This window comes from Gastrolobium bilobum, unplaced genomic scaffold (genome assembly GCF_033153095.1).
Source record: "Gastrolobium bilobum isolate Gb01-03AN ecotype WA unplaced genomic scaffold, APGP_CSIRO_Gbil_v1 utg66795, whole genome shotgun sequence".
In the NCBI taxonomy this organism is placed as follows: Eukaryota; Viridiplantae; Streptophyta; class Magnoliopsida; order Fabales; family Fabaceae; genus Gastrolobium; species Gastrolobium bilobum.
Genome location: NW_026898306.1, coordinates 997 through 19183, shown reverse-complemented (window position 1 = coordinate 19183; position 18187 = coordinate 997). Strand labels below are relative to the sequence as shown.

General features: G+C 33.7%; 1 protein-coding gene and 1 pseudogene across 1 annotated transcript; both read left to right on the top strand.

Moving 5' to 3' along the window:
• The first annotated feature begins 4326 nt into the window (after positions 1 to 4326).
• Positions 4327 to 10761, top strand: LOC133314776 (protein IQ-DOMAIN 3-like; annotated as a pseudogene).
• Positions 10762 to 11656: 895 nt separating this feature from the next.
• On the top strand, positions 11657 to 17884 carry LOC133314777 (two-component response regulator ORR23-like). Its single transcript, XM_061516300.1, has 5 exons — positions 11657 to 11795; positions 12283 to 12435; positions 12545 to 12956; positions 13083 to 13088; positions 17374 to 17884. Exons 1-5 carry the CDS (start codon positions 11657 to 11659, stop codon positions 17882 to 17884), a joined length of 1221 nt encoding a protein of 406 aa, XP_061372284.1.
• Positions 17885 to 18187: the final 303 nt, after the last annotated feature.

The window sequence follows — 18187 nt, the reverse complement described above, 5'->3', positions numbered from 1 at the left end:
CTAGAAGGTTCTTTGTTAACGTCAAAACTATATATCTTGGTCTTGGTGACATATGGTTCAACACTTCTATGGTCTTTGGCCTTTGCATGGCCAAAGATGCGGGAAATGGTCCATCTAGTAGAATGTCAGTTATAAGGTGTAAAGAGACTTGTCGGTCAAGATCTCTTACCGGTAAAGCTTCATAAAAAAATCTATTGAGGAAATCTCGCACGGTTTCTTCGGCACCTTGCTTCACAGTTTTCAACACATGTGTAGATTTGTACGGAGCTTTACTAGTTGGAAATCTTACCACGAATTGGTTGGGGAGATCTTCCCAATTATTGATTGAGTTTGGTGGCAGATTTAAATACCACCTTAAAGAAACATCTTTTAATGTAGTTGAGAAGAGATGACAACTTATGGCATCAGGAACATCGTGGTCCATCATATTTGTTTGGAACTACTCCAGATGTTCCCAGGGGTCTCCTTTTTCGTTGTATTTTTTCGTAGTGATTTTTATATCCCTTGAAATAGGCAGATCTATGATCTACGAGGTAAAAGGATGAGCCACCTTTGATATTATTTTTGGATTCTAATGGGAGTTTTGATCTATATGATGATTTTCCTCATTGTAAACATGAGGATGATGATCCTCCATCTTTTGTTTTCCTTTTTTTTTAATAAATCCGAGTGGTAGTGTTTTGATCCATGATCATTTTCATCAGATTTTTTATTCACGTCAAGTTGTTTTTCATGCCTATCTTGTGATTTTTTCAATTTTTGTAACTCTTTCTGTTGTTCTTCAATCTTTTCAGTCTGTTGTTATAGGAGTTCCAAGATTTGTGTATTCGTTGGTGGATTATCTCGTTGAGGGAAAATTAGAATAGAAGAGGCAATTATCTGGCAAGATGTTTGTCCTCCCTGTTTTTGCCTGTGAAGCATTCTGTGATTTTGACATCTTGCTCCCGGTATCAACCATGTTTTTTATTTGTATGGAGTGAGAGTCAATATTTATCGTTCCCCATAGACAGTGTTAATGATTAGTCCAACACAAATTGGGTTAGGCCTAATCACACATAATTGATGTAAATGATGTTGATGAAGAGAAAGAGAGATGGTAAGGGAGCTTGCCGAGATGTTGAATAATGGTGGCGAGATAGTTGATCAGCACTTTGTGTGTATGGGTAGTTTGCGAGCGACTAGAGCGGGCATGAAGGGTACCTACAAATGCACTCGAACACTCAAGCCAGTTCAATATTCAATGAGGTTCAAATATTCAAACAGAGCTACCATACCTGCACTAAAAAGCTTCTGTATATATAATGCTTTAGCGCCTTTGTTTCTCACAGTATTTTAAAAGACGGTTTTCACGTTTATTGGTAGAGAGGGGTGGCCTCTCATGCTATTCCTTGGTGGACAAGCCTATGTTTAGTGGTAGATTCACTAGATATATAGGCAAGCAGGAATTACCATTCATTCAATGGTTCTTGGTAGTGGCCAACTTGCTTGAGCTACTGCTATTGGCAACGATGTATGAGTTTGCCTTGGTGGAATGAGGTTAGCGAGATCCCACGCTTTCTACGCCCGATGAGTTTGCCTTGGTGGCTAAGTCATTGGGGTTTTTTTTTGGGCTCTTGGGCCTTTATATAACAAGTAGTGGGTCTAGATCAACTACCAAATGCAATTTTGGCACCGTAAAACTTCATTATTTTAAAGCCATTATGAATGGCTCTTTCTTAGAGAAAGTCCATTTTATTTTGTAAAAAAAAAAAAAAAAAAAATTATTTTGTTATTGTTTGATCGGGAGGTATCGTGATTAATGTTAAATCCATGTTTGTGTGATCAATTATAAAGATGAAAAAAGATGTTGCGTCTGCAATAATATATGGAAAGCTAGGATTTTAAAAAGTTTAAATTAGAAAATAAATATATTTATGTAAGTTTCATCCGTTGACATGGAGTGAAAGTCTTCCCTTTTAAACTTGCCTTTTGATATCCCAACCAAGAACAATTTTTGTTGGGATATAATTAATCAGTTCATCAATTACCCAACTCAAGCTGGGTAGAATAATAAAGGCAACAAAGCTTTACCTATCAAGTTTTAACATAATTATGTCAATAGGGATTCGAACTCTAAACCGCTTATTAGGCTAAAACAACCTCTTAGCAGTTGACCCACGTGCTTGGTGGTAGAACAACAATTAAATTTAGATAAAATAAAAAATAAAAGTATTTTAAATGAATATTTATAATTTAATACTCTCCAATAATATAATCATTTAAATTATAGTTGATACATAAAGAAAAAGTTCGGATTTATCTTAAAAAATAAATAGCCTCTGATCCATAAAATATTTAGTGTTGATGTATCTATTTGTGTGAAAGCGTAACCAATTGCTTTTAGTAATTAACGCCTAGAAATTAATTGACAATTGACATCATATCTATAAAAATTATCATAGCAATTGATTTCATTTATTATATTACTTTATGAATATTCAATAAGAGGGTGTTTAGTACATGGGTTTTTTTTTTGGGAATCTGGGATGAGGAAAAAAAATTTTCCACGTTTGATAGGAGGAGAAGTAAAAATAATTTCGGGTAATCTTTTTCGTGATTTTATTTTATATTGCGGATTCCCATCAAAGAATACCATGGGATGGAAAATTTTTTTTCCATGGAATGGGAAACTGGTCGATCATTTCTAAAAAAAAAAATATCCCAATTCACCAGCCACCATCGAGATCACCATGCTTCACTATAGACACCGCTAAACCAGCATCTCCACAACAAATCACCAGCCATAAACCCTAACATCTCCTCTAACCCAGACCGTCACCAAGCTTCCATCGACAACCACAAAACCCCAACCCACCTCCGCCTATTTCTTCTCTATTTTCATCTTCCTCTGAACCCTCAACTAATCGACCCTCTACAGACCTCTTCTAAATCCAACCACCACCGGTCACCGCTTACCTCCACACGACCGACCATCAACCAACTCCTTCAATCGTTCATCAGATCCTCCATATTTACTCTGCATACATGTGTTGGCACTGGTTTTTTTTTTTTCTAATCATGTTTCAAAAGTCAGAAATTATTAATGTAATTTTGTAAAATTTTTCTATATTTTCAGTAATATTCTATGATCAACCAAACATATATTCACGAAAATTACTCAATATTCTCGGTAATATTTTGGCCTACCAAACAATTTATGGTAACTTTCTCGGTAAAAAAACTTTCCCACTACATTTTCAGTAATCATGATTTCCCGGATAAATTATTTTTGTCTTGTACCAAACTCACGCCATAGTTGTTACTTGTGTTTGGTTTACTTGTTATTTAACGTTAAAAATAGGGAATAACATCTATTATTTTAAAGGATATAAGCTTATATCATTTTAGATTCTAACAGTTGATTTTCGTCCATCAACGGTTATAATTTATTAGATCCAAATTATTAATTAATTATTAATAAATTTGGCCCATTAAGTTTGATCCTATAAATTATAACCGTTAATGGACATAAATCAACAATTAGGATCTAAAATAATATAAGCTTATATCCTTTAAAAGAATAGAGTTTTTTCCTTTAACATTAAAAATAGGAATACGAACAGTAGTGGGGCCAGTTACCATGTTGATTTGAGATAGTTTTCATTTCCCGAAGGCAAGATCTGGTCGGTCCCTCACTCTTCTTCTCTTTGGGGGACACTTAGTGGGCCTCAACTTGTGTACGTTTCATTTCCATAGATCTGGGATTCTCATGCAAAGGTATTGGAATGTTTTCACCGCATTTGTCCATTCTGCTACTTTTTTGTGTGGTTTTTGTAGTTTTAGTTAATCTAGGCCTTCTAAGTTGGAACTTTGGTATTAGGTTTAATATATATATATATTTTTTCTACTTTTTGGGATTATACTATTTGGTTCTTCGCCATTTGTCCATTGAATACTACATTTGCATTCTTCATTTGTAATTTATCTCTTTCAAAATTGGAAAATTTGACATGGGTTTAATGGTTTTTGTATTATACTATTTGCATTTTTGGTTTTTGTAATTTTCAATCAAAATATTGTCTTTCTTTTCTGAAGATTTGAGATTTTGACATGGGTTCTTATCTATTTGTTCACTACAAATACCAAATTTTCTGAAAGCATATATTTTACTTTGTTAGGGTGGCATTTTTGCTATTTAGTTTCAGTTTCTAGTTAACCTAGTTGAATTTTATCAACAGAAGATTGTTCATCTTATCTCTTATTATATTCCCATTTTTGGACAATGTCTGGCTCGATATTAAGATCTAATTTGTTTGTTCTTTTCCCTAAAAGTAACAGGACTAGCAAATGGGGAGGAATGGGAGTTGATTTTCTTCAGTGAAGAAAGTTTTTAGTTCAGATTCCAGAAAAGATAAGGTTTAAATATTATGTACTACATTATGGGAAAGAAGAAAATTTTTTTACATTATTGATTTTGAAATTTGAGCAATTTCTAATTCTATCCATTAATTTTTGTTGTTTAAAAGAAAAAGCAGAAAAACCACAAGTCAAAGACAAAAGGTAATGGGTGTCACAGGGTGGCATATGAAGAAGCACCAGTTCTTGTTGCTCCCCCTCTTCCACTGATAGAAGATGTTAAATTAACTGAAGCACATAATGAACAGAACAAACATGCTTTTTGCTCTGCTGTTGCTGCTGCCCAGGCTACTGCAGAGGTTGTTCGTCTCACTGTATGCCTCATTACACTGGAAAGACGAAGGAAGAAATAGCATCTATCAAGATTCAGACAGCATTCCGTGGATATTTGGTTAGAACTTCTTGCCATCATTTATTTTGGGTAATGATATACAAACTTTAAAACCATTACCCATATGAAACCGTTATTTGTGAGGGTAGGGATGAAGGAAATTAGTCTCACTCTCGCATTTTTTAAATGAGGCTGTTTCTTAAATTTGAACCGGTGACCTTTTTGTCACTAACGAGTAGCTTTGTCATTGCTCGAGGCTCACCCGCTTACCCAAACTACTAAATTTCAAAAAAAGAAAGAAATTACCCCTCTTTTTCGGAAAAAAATTTGTTCATCCTACGTTAGTTGAATCTGGCTGTGCACAGATTTGCAGTATGAATTTCCTTTCTTTTCATGGGGAAAGACAGAAGAAGAAAAAAGAGAGAGAGAGAGAAAGACAGAGAGAGAAAATGAAAGCAATTATATACATTTGCATCCTTTTTTTTCCTGGTTTTTGTTAAATAAAATTAATGTAGTTGTTGTAATTGGGTCTAAGCGATAGTTATAAGAATGCTGCATTGATTTGGAGAAATTTTAAATTTGTTCTATTCATTTCATTGATTTCAAGGACTCTCATTTTGATTTTCTTCCAATGAATTTATTTCATGGTTATCTACAGGAATTTTGGTTCCTTAATGTATTATATATAGTATGTAATGCACACCATAATCATTTCATTATGAACAAAATTTGTATCTATACCAATGTTGCATTTGTTAGGATTTAGGAAAACCAGGAAGCCCATGGTAGGGGAGAAATACCATCGGGCTAAGCAACAAAGCCATCACAATAAGTTGACTCACATTAGATCTCAACCTAAAAAACCCTGAGGTGTTAGGTTTATGGGTGTTCTAGAATGGCCTACATAGCTCAATACATATAAGCCGGTCTGCAAAGACCCGTTGCCTCCCCATAGTGAACATATGGATCTTACCCTCACTCCAGCGTCATCAGTCGTAGCATTGAGGTATTGGGAAAACGGTTATGAGAGTTATGGCTCTTTTCTCTTATCATTAGTGAATATTTCTCACTTATATAAACCCCTCTTCTCCATTGAAGAGGCCTCTTGCATCCATTACTTTCATGAGCTGTTACTCTCAGCCCTACCTAGAATAACCACCAATAGTGACTCTCCTTGTGCTTTGGTCCATTTCACTGCTACTTTGAACACCTACGCAGTAAGATACTACACCCCCATGAGGGCTTGAGGGATACCAAACTAATTCTATCTCTACAAGAGCTCAATGGATACTTTTACTTATATATATAGTCCCCACTTAGTTCATTTCTAACCAATATCACTACTCTCACTGATTCCCAACAGCATTCAGTTCCCTGTAAGCATATATAATTATTCTTGTTCTTGAGCTTTCAGGCAAGAAGGGCATTACGAATTTACAAGCCTTAAAAGGTTTGGTGAGGTTGAAAACATTAATACAAGGCCAATCTGTCAAACGACAAACAACTAGTACCTTACAATGCATGCAAACTCTAGTAAGATTGTAGTCTCAGATTCGTGAGAGGAGAATTAGAATGTCTGAGGATAACCAGGCTCTTCAGAGCAACTGCAGGAGAAACATGAAAAAGAACTTTTGCGAGCTGCGGTAAGCACTCGTGTATATTTTCCTTGTTTACAATGCAGGTTTTGAAAAGAATGTGTGTTATAGGGACTGTGTGATTTTACTTCTTAAAACAAAAACTTGAAATATTATGAGTACTGCTTTTAAAATTTGTATTGAAGTGGCACATACTCTTACCGCAGATTGGAGAAGAATGGGATGATAGCTTGCATTCCAAGGAGCAAATTGAAGTAAAATCGTTGCAGAGGCAAGAAGCTGCTTTGAGAAGATAGAGAGCTTTGGCCTATTCATTCTTACATCAAGTAGCAAGAGACTACCTCATTTATGGTTTTATTTTATTTTTATTTTGGATTTTAATCGAATAGAGATTAATTAATTCTGGATTCAATCAATTTAAGTCTCTTACTAAAAGCCTGTGCAAAAATAAATCCATTTTGATATTTCTACATCAGTTGTGGTTCATTTTCTTAACACCCTCCCCTCCAAAAAAAAGAGAGTATTAGAAGTAAAATTGAGCAAATGTTAATTATGGTGGCTTGGAATTAATATATTAGCAGACAAATTTCTTTATTTACATTTGTAATTAACTAATTATTCACAAAATAGCTAAAGATAGTTAACAATGGTGTATGAAAAATTCTAGAAGACAAATATAGTGAAATTAGCTAAGATAAGGTTTGAAAGAAATTCATAAGTGAAGATAAAAACATGAATTGGGAGAATGACTTTTTTCAAGTCATTTTACAGATATGCCTAGGGAAATAGATATTAGTATGGTATAGTTCCGTAATATTACTCTGGGGATTAAATATTAATGTATTTCTGATGGCACTATACACAATTCAAGATAAATGAAATCCCATTAATTAGACTGATTTACATATGAATGTTACTAGTCAGGGCTGGCCAATGCTTGCTGATCTTATAAAATAGTCATTGGATTCAAGGTTGTTACATAGGCAAGATAGATACTTGGTGACAAGTGACAACTGACAACAGTTAATATGGTATCAGGTCAAACATGAAACTATCACCAACCAGGACTTGTTTAAATTGTATATATATATATATATATACGGGGGAAAATTATATTTACAAATTTTTTGTTAACAAATTCTTACAAATTACACTAAGTATGACCGGTTATACTTCAATCAAGAGTGTATGACCGGTCATATTTAATGTAATTTGTAAAAAAAAGTTTGTAAACGGATCTTTCCCCATATATATATATATATATATGTATATATATATATCATCAAGGCATTATTGAATTGTTCTTTTTAAATGAAATATGTGAAAGAGATGAAAATGCATTGATGCACTTGTATTATATTGAATATAAGTGATTTATTTTATGTATAACTAATCATCTAACTGCAAACATGGAAGAACTCTTCAAAATCAGTAAATCCAACATTTATGGATCCAAAAATCCCCAATGGGGCTGGAATTGGTTAGAGAGATGGATGGTTGTGCCGCCATGGGAGAGCCGAAGCAGTATGGATCACAATGATCATGCATCTATAAAGAGTGTTGCAAGCCATACCATGTCTGTTGGGGAAATCATCAAATTGCATTCTCTCCATTACCATAATCATGATAACAAAGCTTCCTCTCTTGGCCAAAAAGGAAAAAGACCTTCCACCCACAATTCCCCTTCAACACCAGCTTCAAAGGCCCCATCTTTGTCATCTACTACTGGAAAGGCTAGGCCATCAAGCTCAAAAGGTAGTGCTTGGGGTGGCGACGATGACTAGAGAAGCATGTTAAGTGTTCAGTCAGAACGTTTTCGCAGACATTAGCATTGCAGGATCTTCAGTGAGAAATGATGAGAGCCTTGCAAGCTCACCTGCCCTTCCAAGGTACATGGCACCTACAAGTTCAGCAAAGGCCAGGTCCAAAATGCAAAGACCATCACTTGAGAAAGGAACTTATGTTTCTGCAAAGAAGAGGCTTTCTTCCCTTCTTCTTCAGCTGGTTCAAAGAGGTATTCTGGTCTCCTAAGGTTGAAATGGTTTCCAATAAGGATATTGCTACTGTCACATATGAATGAAGATTTAATAAAAGGTGGTATAGGCTTTCATAGTAGTTGTTTATCAGTTTCTTATACTGTCTTCAGAATCAATGCCAAACATCCTTTATATGGCTGGAATGGTTTCAAGAGTGACAAATTATTATTATTATTATTATTATTTTAAATTTTAAATTTGATGTAACCTTTTAGGGGAGTATGTTCTTTGTACTTTTATATTTCATTAAGTTGATTGACTCCCAAATGTGAGGTCAAATGTCGTTGTTTTATTTCCTTCATTATAGTGTCCATTTTGTCCATTTTAATTTTACGTATGCAGAGAGCCATCGTAAGTTTCTACCCAAAATAAAATCCATCATTATACATACTCAATGTCCCAAGCAACAAACTAGCGACATGTTGAGAATATATTATAAAAGAATCATAAAAGAAATATTTTTATTATTCATTATTAATCTTTCTTCTTCTTTCGGTATCTACACACACCAAAAAAGGATTGATTTTTCGGTCAAAAAGAGAAAAAAAAGTCAATAGTAAATTTTTTATTATTAATAATAAGAAAAAAATATTTATCCTTTTAAAAAGCAGCCATGTTAATTTGAATTATTACTTTTTATTAAATATTTAAATTAAATAAATCTATAATTTTATTTCTCTACGATTTCTGTTTCTTTCACTATAAAATAGTAGTTTTGAGTAAAATAGCACAATTCTATTATTTTAAAAGGACAAATACAATTCACCAAAAAAACAAACAAACACTAAAAATGTATAATAATTTTTTCTACAAATAACACAATTCTATCATTTTAAAAGGACAAATACAATTCACCGAAAAAAAAACAAACACTAATCCCGAATAATAAATGTACAATAAATTTTTCTACAAAAAAAAAATATACAATAATTTTAAAATATCCCTTTATAAATCAGAATCATGTTTTGAAATCTTACAAAATTCAAAAATATTTATATGATTATTGATATAAACAAGGCCTTTTTAGGAAACTAGATTGGCAAAATTTTATAATATAAATCTGAGAATATAAATCCTTATTATAAACAATATCAACAGATTGATTGTAAAATTAAATCTCCTTCCTAGAAGACCAGCAAAGACCTTTTGGCTCTCTTGAGTGCAAATTGATGAATGGGGCAATTAAGTACATTAATATAAATTTGGAAACTTTATTAACCAATATAAACAAATTAAGCAAATTAAACACATTAATATAAATTTGGAGAATTCTTTTTTTTTTTTGGTATACATTCTTCTCTGAATTCTTGTTTGTTTTGTAAATTGAAAACAAGGTTTCTCTGAATTCTTGTTTGTTTTGTAAATCGAAAACAGGAGTAAGAGTGAGTGATTTTTTTAATTTAAATTTTAAATAAAAAACATTATTTTGTGTTATCTCTCTCTTAAAATGACAAACATTTTTTCCAAAAAAAAAATACAATAATTTTAAAATATCACTTTATAAATCAGAATCATGTTTTGAAATCTTACAAAATTCAAAAATATTTAAATGATTATTGATATAAATAAGGCCTTTTTAGGAAACTAGATTGGCAAAATTTTATAATATAAATCTGAGAATATAAATATGGAAAGTAGATTATTATAAACAATATCAACAAATTGATTGTAAAATTAAATCTCCTTCGTAGAAGACCAGGAAAGACCTCTTGGCTCTCTTGAGTGCAAATTGATGAATGAGGCAATTAAGTAGATTAATATAAATTTAAATTGAAAACAAGGTTTCTTTTATTTCTTGTTTGTTTTGTAAATTGAAAACAAGGTTTCTTTTTTTTTTTATTTTTTTGTTTTGTAAATTGAAAACAAGATTTGATTTCTGTTGTCAATGTTCTGAGCATTTTCCTTGTGTCTTGTGATATCTTTCGCATTGGAATCAAAAGTTAACGACATAATGTACTTAAACAAACAAAAAAGATAAGAGAAATAAAAAATAAGACAGAGCAAAGCCTTTGGCAGCTGACAAAGAGGAAGAGAGTTTCACTGTATGAATTGTGTTTTCCATTATTGGTTTGAATTGAATTGAATTGAATTAAACCCTTCACTATTTTCTAATAGTTACCATTATTGTCCAAGTATTTTCTTCTGTTTCTTTCTTCTTCTTTTTTATTTTAATTCTCGTTAATTCTTTTTTTAAAGACAACCATGAATATTAAAATTTTGTTTTCCATTAATTCTCGTTAATGCTTTCATTACTCTTTTTTTTTTTTATATTTTCAGTTTTGGACTTCATTGTAGCTTGCTAGAACACTTTGCTCATATTCATGCTACTTGTTATTTGTCAGTGGATTACTTTAGTTTTCTGAATGGTAAAGTGATTGCATTTTGTTTTGTTCATCCGCAGTGAGTTTAATTTGTTAACCGTGCATTTGATTTTGATTATGTATGCTAAATGGAGTCTGATTTGTTCAAAGATTTGCTTTGTATTATATTTGTATTATATTTCAAGTATTTTTATTTATAATATAATATATTTTTTTTGCCTCGTCATTAAAATTTCTACCTCCGCCACGTTGATTAGGTTGAAACCAACTCAGTAAAAACACAATACCGATTTTTTTCTTTTGTACCAATGACCATTCGCGGATAAAAGAATATTTTTAGAAGTTAGCTTATATTCAAAATTTGCATATTAAAATATACTTACTTTTAATAAATTATATAATGCATTGTTTCTTTGTTTGGTTAAAGAGCCATGAAAACAAGGTTTCTTTTAATTCTTTTTGTTTGGTGCATTTTCTTTGTGATTTTGTGATATTTGATCATTGATTGGTTATGCATACAGGTGTCTGTTGTTCTCTTATCTACTAGTTACCATCACTGTCCAAGTCTTTTCTTCTGTTTCTTTCTTTCTTTTCTTTTAATTCTCATGTTGCATTGTTTCTTTGTTTGGTTAAAGACAGCCCTGAAAACAAGGTTTCTTTTAATTGTTTTTGTTTGGAGCATTTTCTGTGTGATTTGTGATATCTAATCTTTGCTTGGTTTTGCATATAGGTATCTATTGTTCTCCTCTCTAATAGTTACCATCACTTTCCAAGTATTTTCCTGTGTTCTCTTTCTCCTTTTATTTTTTGTCATGTATTGTTTGTATGTTAGGTGAAAGAGGCCCTAAAAACGAGGTTTTTTGTTTTTGGTAAATTAAAAATAAGGTTTATGTTGTCAAAGTTTGGGCTTTTTGCTCTGTGATTTGTGATATCTGACCATTGCTTGGTTTCTCATATAGGTGTTTATTCTGGTTCAAGATGACTCTGGAGAACTATTTGATAGATGAAGATGGGGTTGGAGACCATTTTCCAGTGGGTATGCGTGTTTTGCTTGTTGATGATGATCAACTTTGTCTCAAAGTGTTAGGGAACATGCTTCGCAAATGCCAGTATCAGGGTTTGTCACCTCTCTCTTCCTATTCACTTAATTCGAGTCTGCATTGATTTTTTGGTGATCAACTGCATTGAATTTTGCTTGTGGGGTCATGCTTTATTTTGCGTAGTGATAAACTGAACATATAGTTCGTTGCCACTCTAAAGTTTTAAATCTGTTGACAGATATTGTGTCCTGTCGCTTATATATACATCACTTGACAATTTTCTAAATTTTCAACTCAGAATTTCTTTCTTTGCAAGACGAGTGTTTTCTTAAATCTTCTAAAGTTGAAACTTCTTTTGAAATTAGAATATTTTAAAAAGTTATTTTCTTGTGTTGCCAAATATTGTTGGGAATTCAAGTATGAGTAATAAGAAGTTCTTTACACCCCATTACTGTGAGAACTATAAATTTGTTATTGAGAGAATTGATATACTTTGATATAGCAGGAGGTCTTTAACTTTTACGATGCTGAATAAATCTAACATCTGATTTATATTTGTTGCAGTTACTACAACTATTCAGTCAATTAAGGCATTAGATATGTTGAGGACAAATAGAAATATGTTTGACCTCGTCATTACTGGCGTAAATATGCCACACATGGATGGACTTAAGCTACTAGAGATAGTGGGACATGAAATGGACATACCTGTCATAAGTAAGCTCAAATACTCTTGTCTTAGCATGTATTCAACAAGATATTTACTTCTCCTTATTATGAGATTACTGATATTTATTATTTCATTGTTTTTTTTTTTGTGATCTAGTGTTGTCAGAATTGAGTGATATAGAGTACGTGAAGAAAAGTGTTATACTTGGCGCATGTGACTATATAATTAAACCTCCTCGAATCCAAGTACTGCAGAATATATGGCAACATATAGCGCGAAGAAAGATTGATTGCAAAGGTCAAATTACGCACTTCAATGAGGAGAAAGCATGCAATATAGCTAGGGAAGGTAGTCAAAGCATCACATTAGAAAGTAATGCTGACCATAATCAAATGCATGGTAAGAAAAGGAAGGAACCGTGTGTGGAAGAAGAAAATGGTGAAATGAATGCAAAAGAGAATGAGGAACCTTCAAATCAAAAGAAGCCTCGTTTAAATTGGAATGATGACTTGCAAAGAAAATTTCTTGCTGCAGTCAATTCACTGGGCATTGATAGTGAGTTTACATGGTAATGAATATTTAATTTTCCTTTTTTGTTTGACATGTGAAAATTGAACTTATAATGTGAACTTGATACCTCAACATGGATATTGACATTTCTAATATGATCTTTCTTCAACTGTTATTGTAACAGCCTGTTGTACACCGGTATTGTTAATATTAATATGATATTAAGCGTAGTTACAATCACAGCAATTCATTTATAAAAATGTGAATAAACTTTTTCCGATTATTACGCGAGCATTTAAAACAATAAAAAGCGTAATAATTAAAAGCTGTGACCGTAACTGAAAACTTTTGCGGAACTCTTATTTTAACTACTTTTACTTCTTACTTTACTTATTATAAGTTACTAAGGGGTCCCTATAAACCCACTTAGCCAATTACTCAATTTTACGTTTTTACTCCTTTGAACATGGTTCACTAATTAATTTTCTGCGAACACATCGCTCACAACCAGACCTTCTTCTCAGTTTATATTTTTTTCTTACTTAATTTCCTTTCTAATAAGCTATCACACGCTTCCATCGGAGCTTGTTTGCTCCGGCTATCGCCGTTTGAAGTTGGATAAGCAAAGCAGCCAACCAACCCCAAAACAGCTCAAAACCTCTCTCACTCCACGAATTACTGCAGAAAATTCACTCATCCAATTGCTCTCAAATTTTATGCTACAAACTAAACACCTCAACCTTCAATTTGATATATCATACGCTTAATTTGACTGAGAAACGAAGCGGGACATAATTTCCCAAAACTGGGCCAGAACAGCCCCCAAGTGCAGGGCAAAACAGGGCAGTTGTGTTCACTAACCTCCACAGGGCTTCGCACAAAATATAAAATTATAATATTTTGAAACCATGTAGGGGACATAACAAGCTTCAAAACAGCGTATGGAACGTCCCTATCGGACCTCTGTGGAGGGAGATATGCCCTCCCGAAGTTCGTTCAAATATGCCAATTCTACAGAAAATTCGCCAGAGTTTCCTTTGTTTTTCCTTAAAATCCCCAAATTGTACAAGCTCACTAATGCCTCAAAGGTACCTAATAATCCAATAATAATCCATTAATAATCCAATGGGTGGCACACACAAGGACCAACAACGCCTTGAGGCACTTAAAACCCAATCCAGTTTATATTTATTACACCAATAGCTTACTTTAAAATCCATACATAGTTTCAATCACTAATTCCAATTTCATGCATATTTCATCATACAAGTACTCATAACCTAAAATAGGCCTAAAGCCCTTCCATCATATCATGTCATGCATCAAGTACAATTACAATATTTACTTACAATTTACAACTTAAAACTTAAACTTAAACTTACAATCTTCCGATATTACAACTTAAATACAAATTACAACATAAACTGAATAACATAAACTACTAGACTTAGGCAAAATGATATGAACAAATATGCAAAAGAAACTCATCCTACGTACATATGAGATGTTCATGCACTAAGTCTAGCCTAGGCCACATGGCCAACAAAATGCAAAATACTAAAGCACTCCACTGATCACTCTGCGGGCCTCTTGCCCTCTGCTCCAGCTCCACTGCTACCTCCTGAAATAAATGCCCCGAGACGGGGTGAGATATACGAATATATCTCAGTAACCTAGAGGTTCTGGAGAAAACTCCGCCCAATGGTTCACTTCGATGCATATCAATAGTATAAAACAACCACTTTCAAAACGGGATAAAGCAAGGGATTTAGAGAAACTGGGGAATATCGGGATATAAAATACGACGAAGCGGGATGGTAGCTACGAATACCACGCAATGTCCTCGGCATATATAACCCTACGGGTATCATCCAAGGTGCGTTCCAAGAACCACAACCATGATGCCCCAACCATCCATAACACCCGAGACATTCCTAGTGTGCTCCTATCCAGATCACACACCACGACCCTAGGTGATCTGGAACTCCCTCTCGGAGACCTATCCAGTGGAAGTCTGAAACTGCCCAAAGGCTAATTGTCTACTGGCCAGAGACTCGGTACATAAGTACCCACTGTGATAAATGCATGCATGCTCATGTTATTCTACACTACTCATATACACTTCCTACCGTTGCCATCAACTGGCAAGGTGGAACAGAAAAGGGAAACAAGCCCCAGTACCAAGAGGTTACCTTAATTTTTTCTTTCCTTTAGCTCTGCAGCAGCTTATTTCACAACTTGGTACACAACAGAATTCCTACACAGAGGACATTCCCAATCACTCAAAACTCAAACAATACATGCTAATTCACAATTATACATGCATTGATTCAATCACTTACCTCAATCCACTTGGTCCAGGACCAAGGGCAATCCACTGATTCACTGTTCAGGATTCAAGTCGACGTACGGCAACCTATATAACCACGTACAACCATCAGTAAATGTCAAATTACGTCAAAGCACAAAAAACACGAAATCCTCCCCTTCTCTTTGGGGGGTTCGGCCAAACAAGTGTATTTTTGAGATTTATTTTTCTAAATTTTCTTTCTCATTTTATTATACTTCCTTAGGTTGCCATGAGGCTAGTTCAAGTGTCGTTTTTCCGTTTTACGTCTCTTACGCATCAGTTTGCTTAATAATTCACTCTAGGCAATTTCCACACTTAACACTTACAATTATTTTTCTATTGGTTTTCCAACCTTCCAACCACCACACAACCCATCTAATTACCATATGATTACACAAAACATCATCCAAATTATTTTTCCAACACAATTACTCATTTTTTCTCACAATGGCCGAATTATGCCCTAGGGAATTTTCCATTTTCAATCATTCCACTCCACCACAATCTAATACTATCATCATATAATCATTCAACAACTCATTACTAACATCTCAACACATTTCCAAATTTCCACATCATAAGCACTCAAAATTTTCCTAAGTTAAAATCAACATTTTTCACCTAAAATTTTCATTGCATTTCTAGCTTTAATACGTCATTCTAAGACATTATCATCTAATACACATTTTCCAATTGAGCTCCCTAACACAACACATCATCAATCAAAGCTTTAGGTCTCAAAATCAAATCACAAAAATCAACAATTAAAAGGGTGTAGAAACTCACTCAAAGACTAGGCATAAGGTCCCTCCTAAGCATACTCCACCATTGGAGCAAGTAAAAGCTCTATGAACACACTTTTCTCAAGGTGAGCCGCGGCCTTGTGGGGGAAGGATCTCAAAATTTACTCACTTTCATGGTTTAATAATGCCACCAATGGCTTTAGGAGACAATTTCCAACAAGATTCAAGTCAAACTTTGTTGGATTTGGTTAGGATTTGTGTGATTAAAGGAGAGAAGAAATTTTTTGCATGGAGGAGCGGGGAGGAGGGCTGAGCGCAGGTTTTGGGAAAGAGGGAAGAGTGAGGAGATGATGAATAGTGGAGAGGTGATGTGAACTTAAGTGAATTTTAAGTGGGGTGGGTCCCACGCCACCTCACGCGATTTAAAACTCGTCCGAACTGTCACTATACGTCCTTAAATTCAAAACTTATTTAGAAATTCTAATTTTTAACATTAACTATTCTCCTTTAATTATGCTTGATCAGATGAATCCGGAGTTTTTCGGTTGTTCGGAGAAAATACTGTTTTAAGCTGTTGCGCGCGCCGTTGGCACGCTTCCCCAAACTGACTCAATTCCGTCAAATATTATCAGAAATCATATTTCCTAGTTCTATAGACCATTTATAGATCATATTTGAAACCTAGAGCTCAAAACTCAACTGGCACATTTTACGGTGCAATCGTAACACGATATTTTTACCCGCGAAAAATAGTATTCACTGATTTTTCTGAAACTTGCTTATCCACTCAATTTTTCGTTCTGAATCCATTTCCAGGGTTATTTTTATCATCTGAGACCTTCTACTCAATTTTTACCTTCCTAGGGTTGCGTGTTGGCTAATTACCGTTTTGCCCTTTCTTTGTATTTTGGCCTAATCTTTAGGTTTTTCATTAATTCTTCACTTAATTACTCACTTAATATTTCAATTACTTAATTTAAAATTGTGAGGTGTTATAGTTTTTGTAGAGGCAGTTCCTAAGAAAATACTTCACTTGATGAATGTTGTAGGTCTTACAAGAGAAAATGTAGCAAGCCATCTGCTGGTATGAATTTTAAATTCCTCATTTATCATAAATTTTTGGACTGTTTATGCTTAAAATACAAATGATCTCTACTTTTTGGCATATAGACCCCTTCGGTTTCAATTTTGGCACATGATCAAAGTTGAAGGGGTAATATACTTTTTAACTTTAAACAAATGATGGTTTAAAACTAATGGTTTATTAAAATTTTGAACAAAGTTAATTAGGAAATATCAATATCCATAAAAAATGAATAAATTTAATCCATAACTTGTATTGCGATAACAGTGCATAAGCTCACTCTTATTTTGTATTGCAGAAATACAAACTTGGCTGCCTCAAGAAGACCTCAACAAGCTTGCATGGTTGCTGCGTCACGTTGTAGTGATTCTTACGTGCAAATGAATTCAATAGATAGATATGGAAATTTTGACACCTTATTTGGATCAAGAAGAATCGGTCCCTCTGCACCGGTCCAATCTATTGAGACACAAAATATAAACAACTCCAGAAACATCCAGCCGTGCATGTTTTCTGCAAATCAAAGCTCAAGTTTATCACAGGGAATTCCAAACTCAATCGAGTTTAACCAATTTCAGCAGAGCAACTGTATAACTAGTTTTGAGCAGTTTAGTTCAATTGATGGGTCAAATGGATATGTGGTTTCCTCTAACTTTCCTGGCTCAATCACCCAATCCACAAAAGTTGATAAATCCTATTTAGATGCAGGAATGAAGTCAAATGATGCCTACATTTTGCAGCCCCAAGAAGAACTCACCGAGGAGGATATTTTTGGTACTTTACATGACATAGTGAGTGATATTGGTTAAACAGGCATGATCAAATATTCTTGTATTTGTTTAATTTTTAAGAGAAATTAACACTTCCCATTTTATCTTTCTTTAAATGGTTTTCTAATTCCATCGGTATTGTCTAACCTGATTCAAATCTGCTCCATCTTTCTTTGTTTAATTCCATCGTTTTGGTCTAAAATGAAAACACTTAAGTTTTGTCTTATTCACAACATTTTATGTAAGACTGTTTATGATGCAGGATTTCAATATATTAATGGATGGAGAAAAGGGATTTGATGATTACTTGTTGGATCATGAACATATTTCCTTCTGATTCAC

Coding starts and splice junctions, on each gene's coding strand:
- LOC133314777 (XM_061516300.1), top strand. CDS start 11,657: ATGACTCTGGAGAACTATTTGATAGATGAAGATGGGGTTGGAGACCAT. Junction 11,796..12,282: donor TCGCAAATGCCAGTATCAGG/GTTTGTCACCTC, acceptor TATTTGTTGCAG/TTACTACAACTATTCAGTCA. Junction 12,436..12,544: donor AATGGACATACCTGTCATAA/GTAAGCTCAAAT, acceptor TTTGTGATCTAG/TGTTGTCAGAATTGAGTGAT.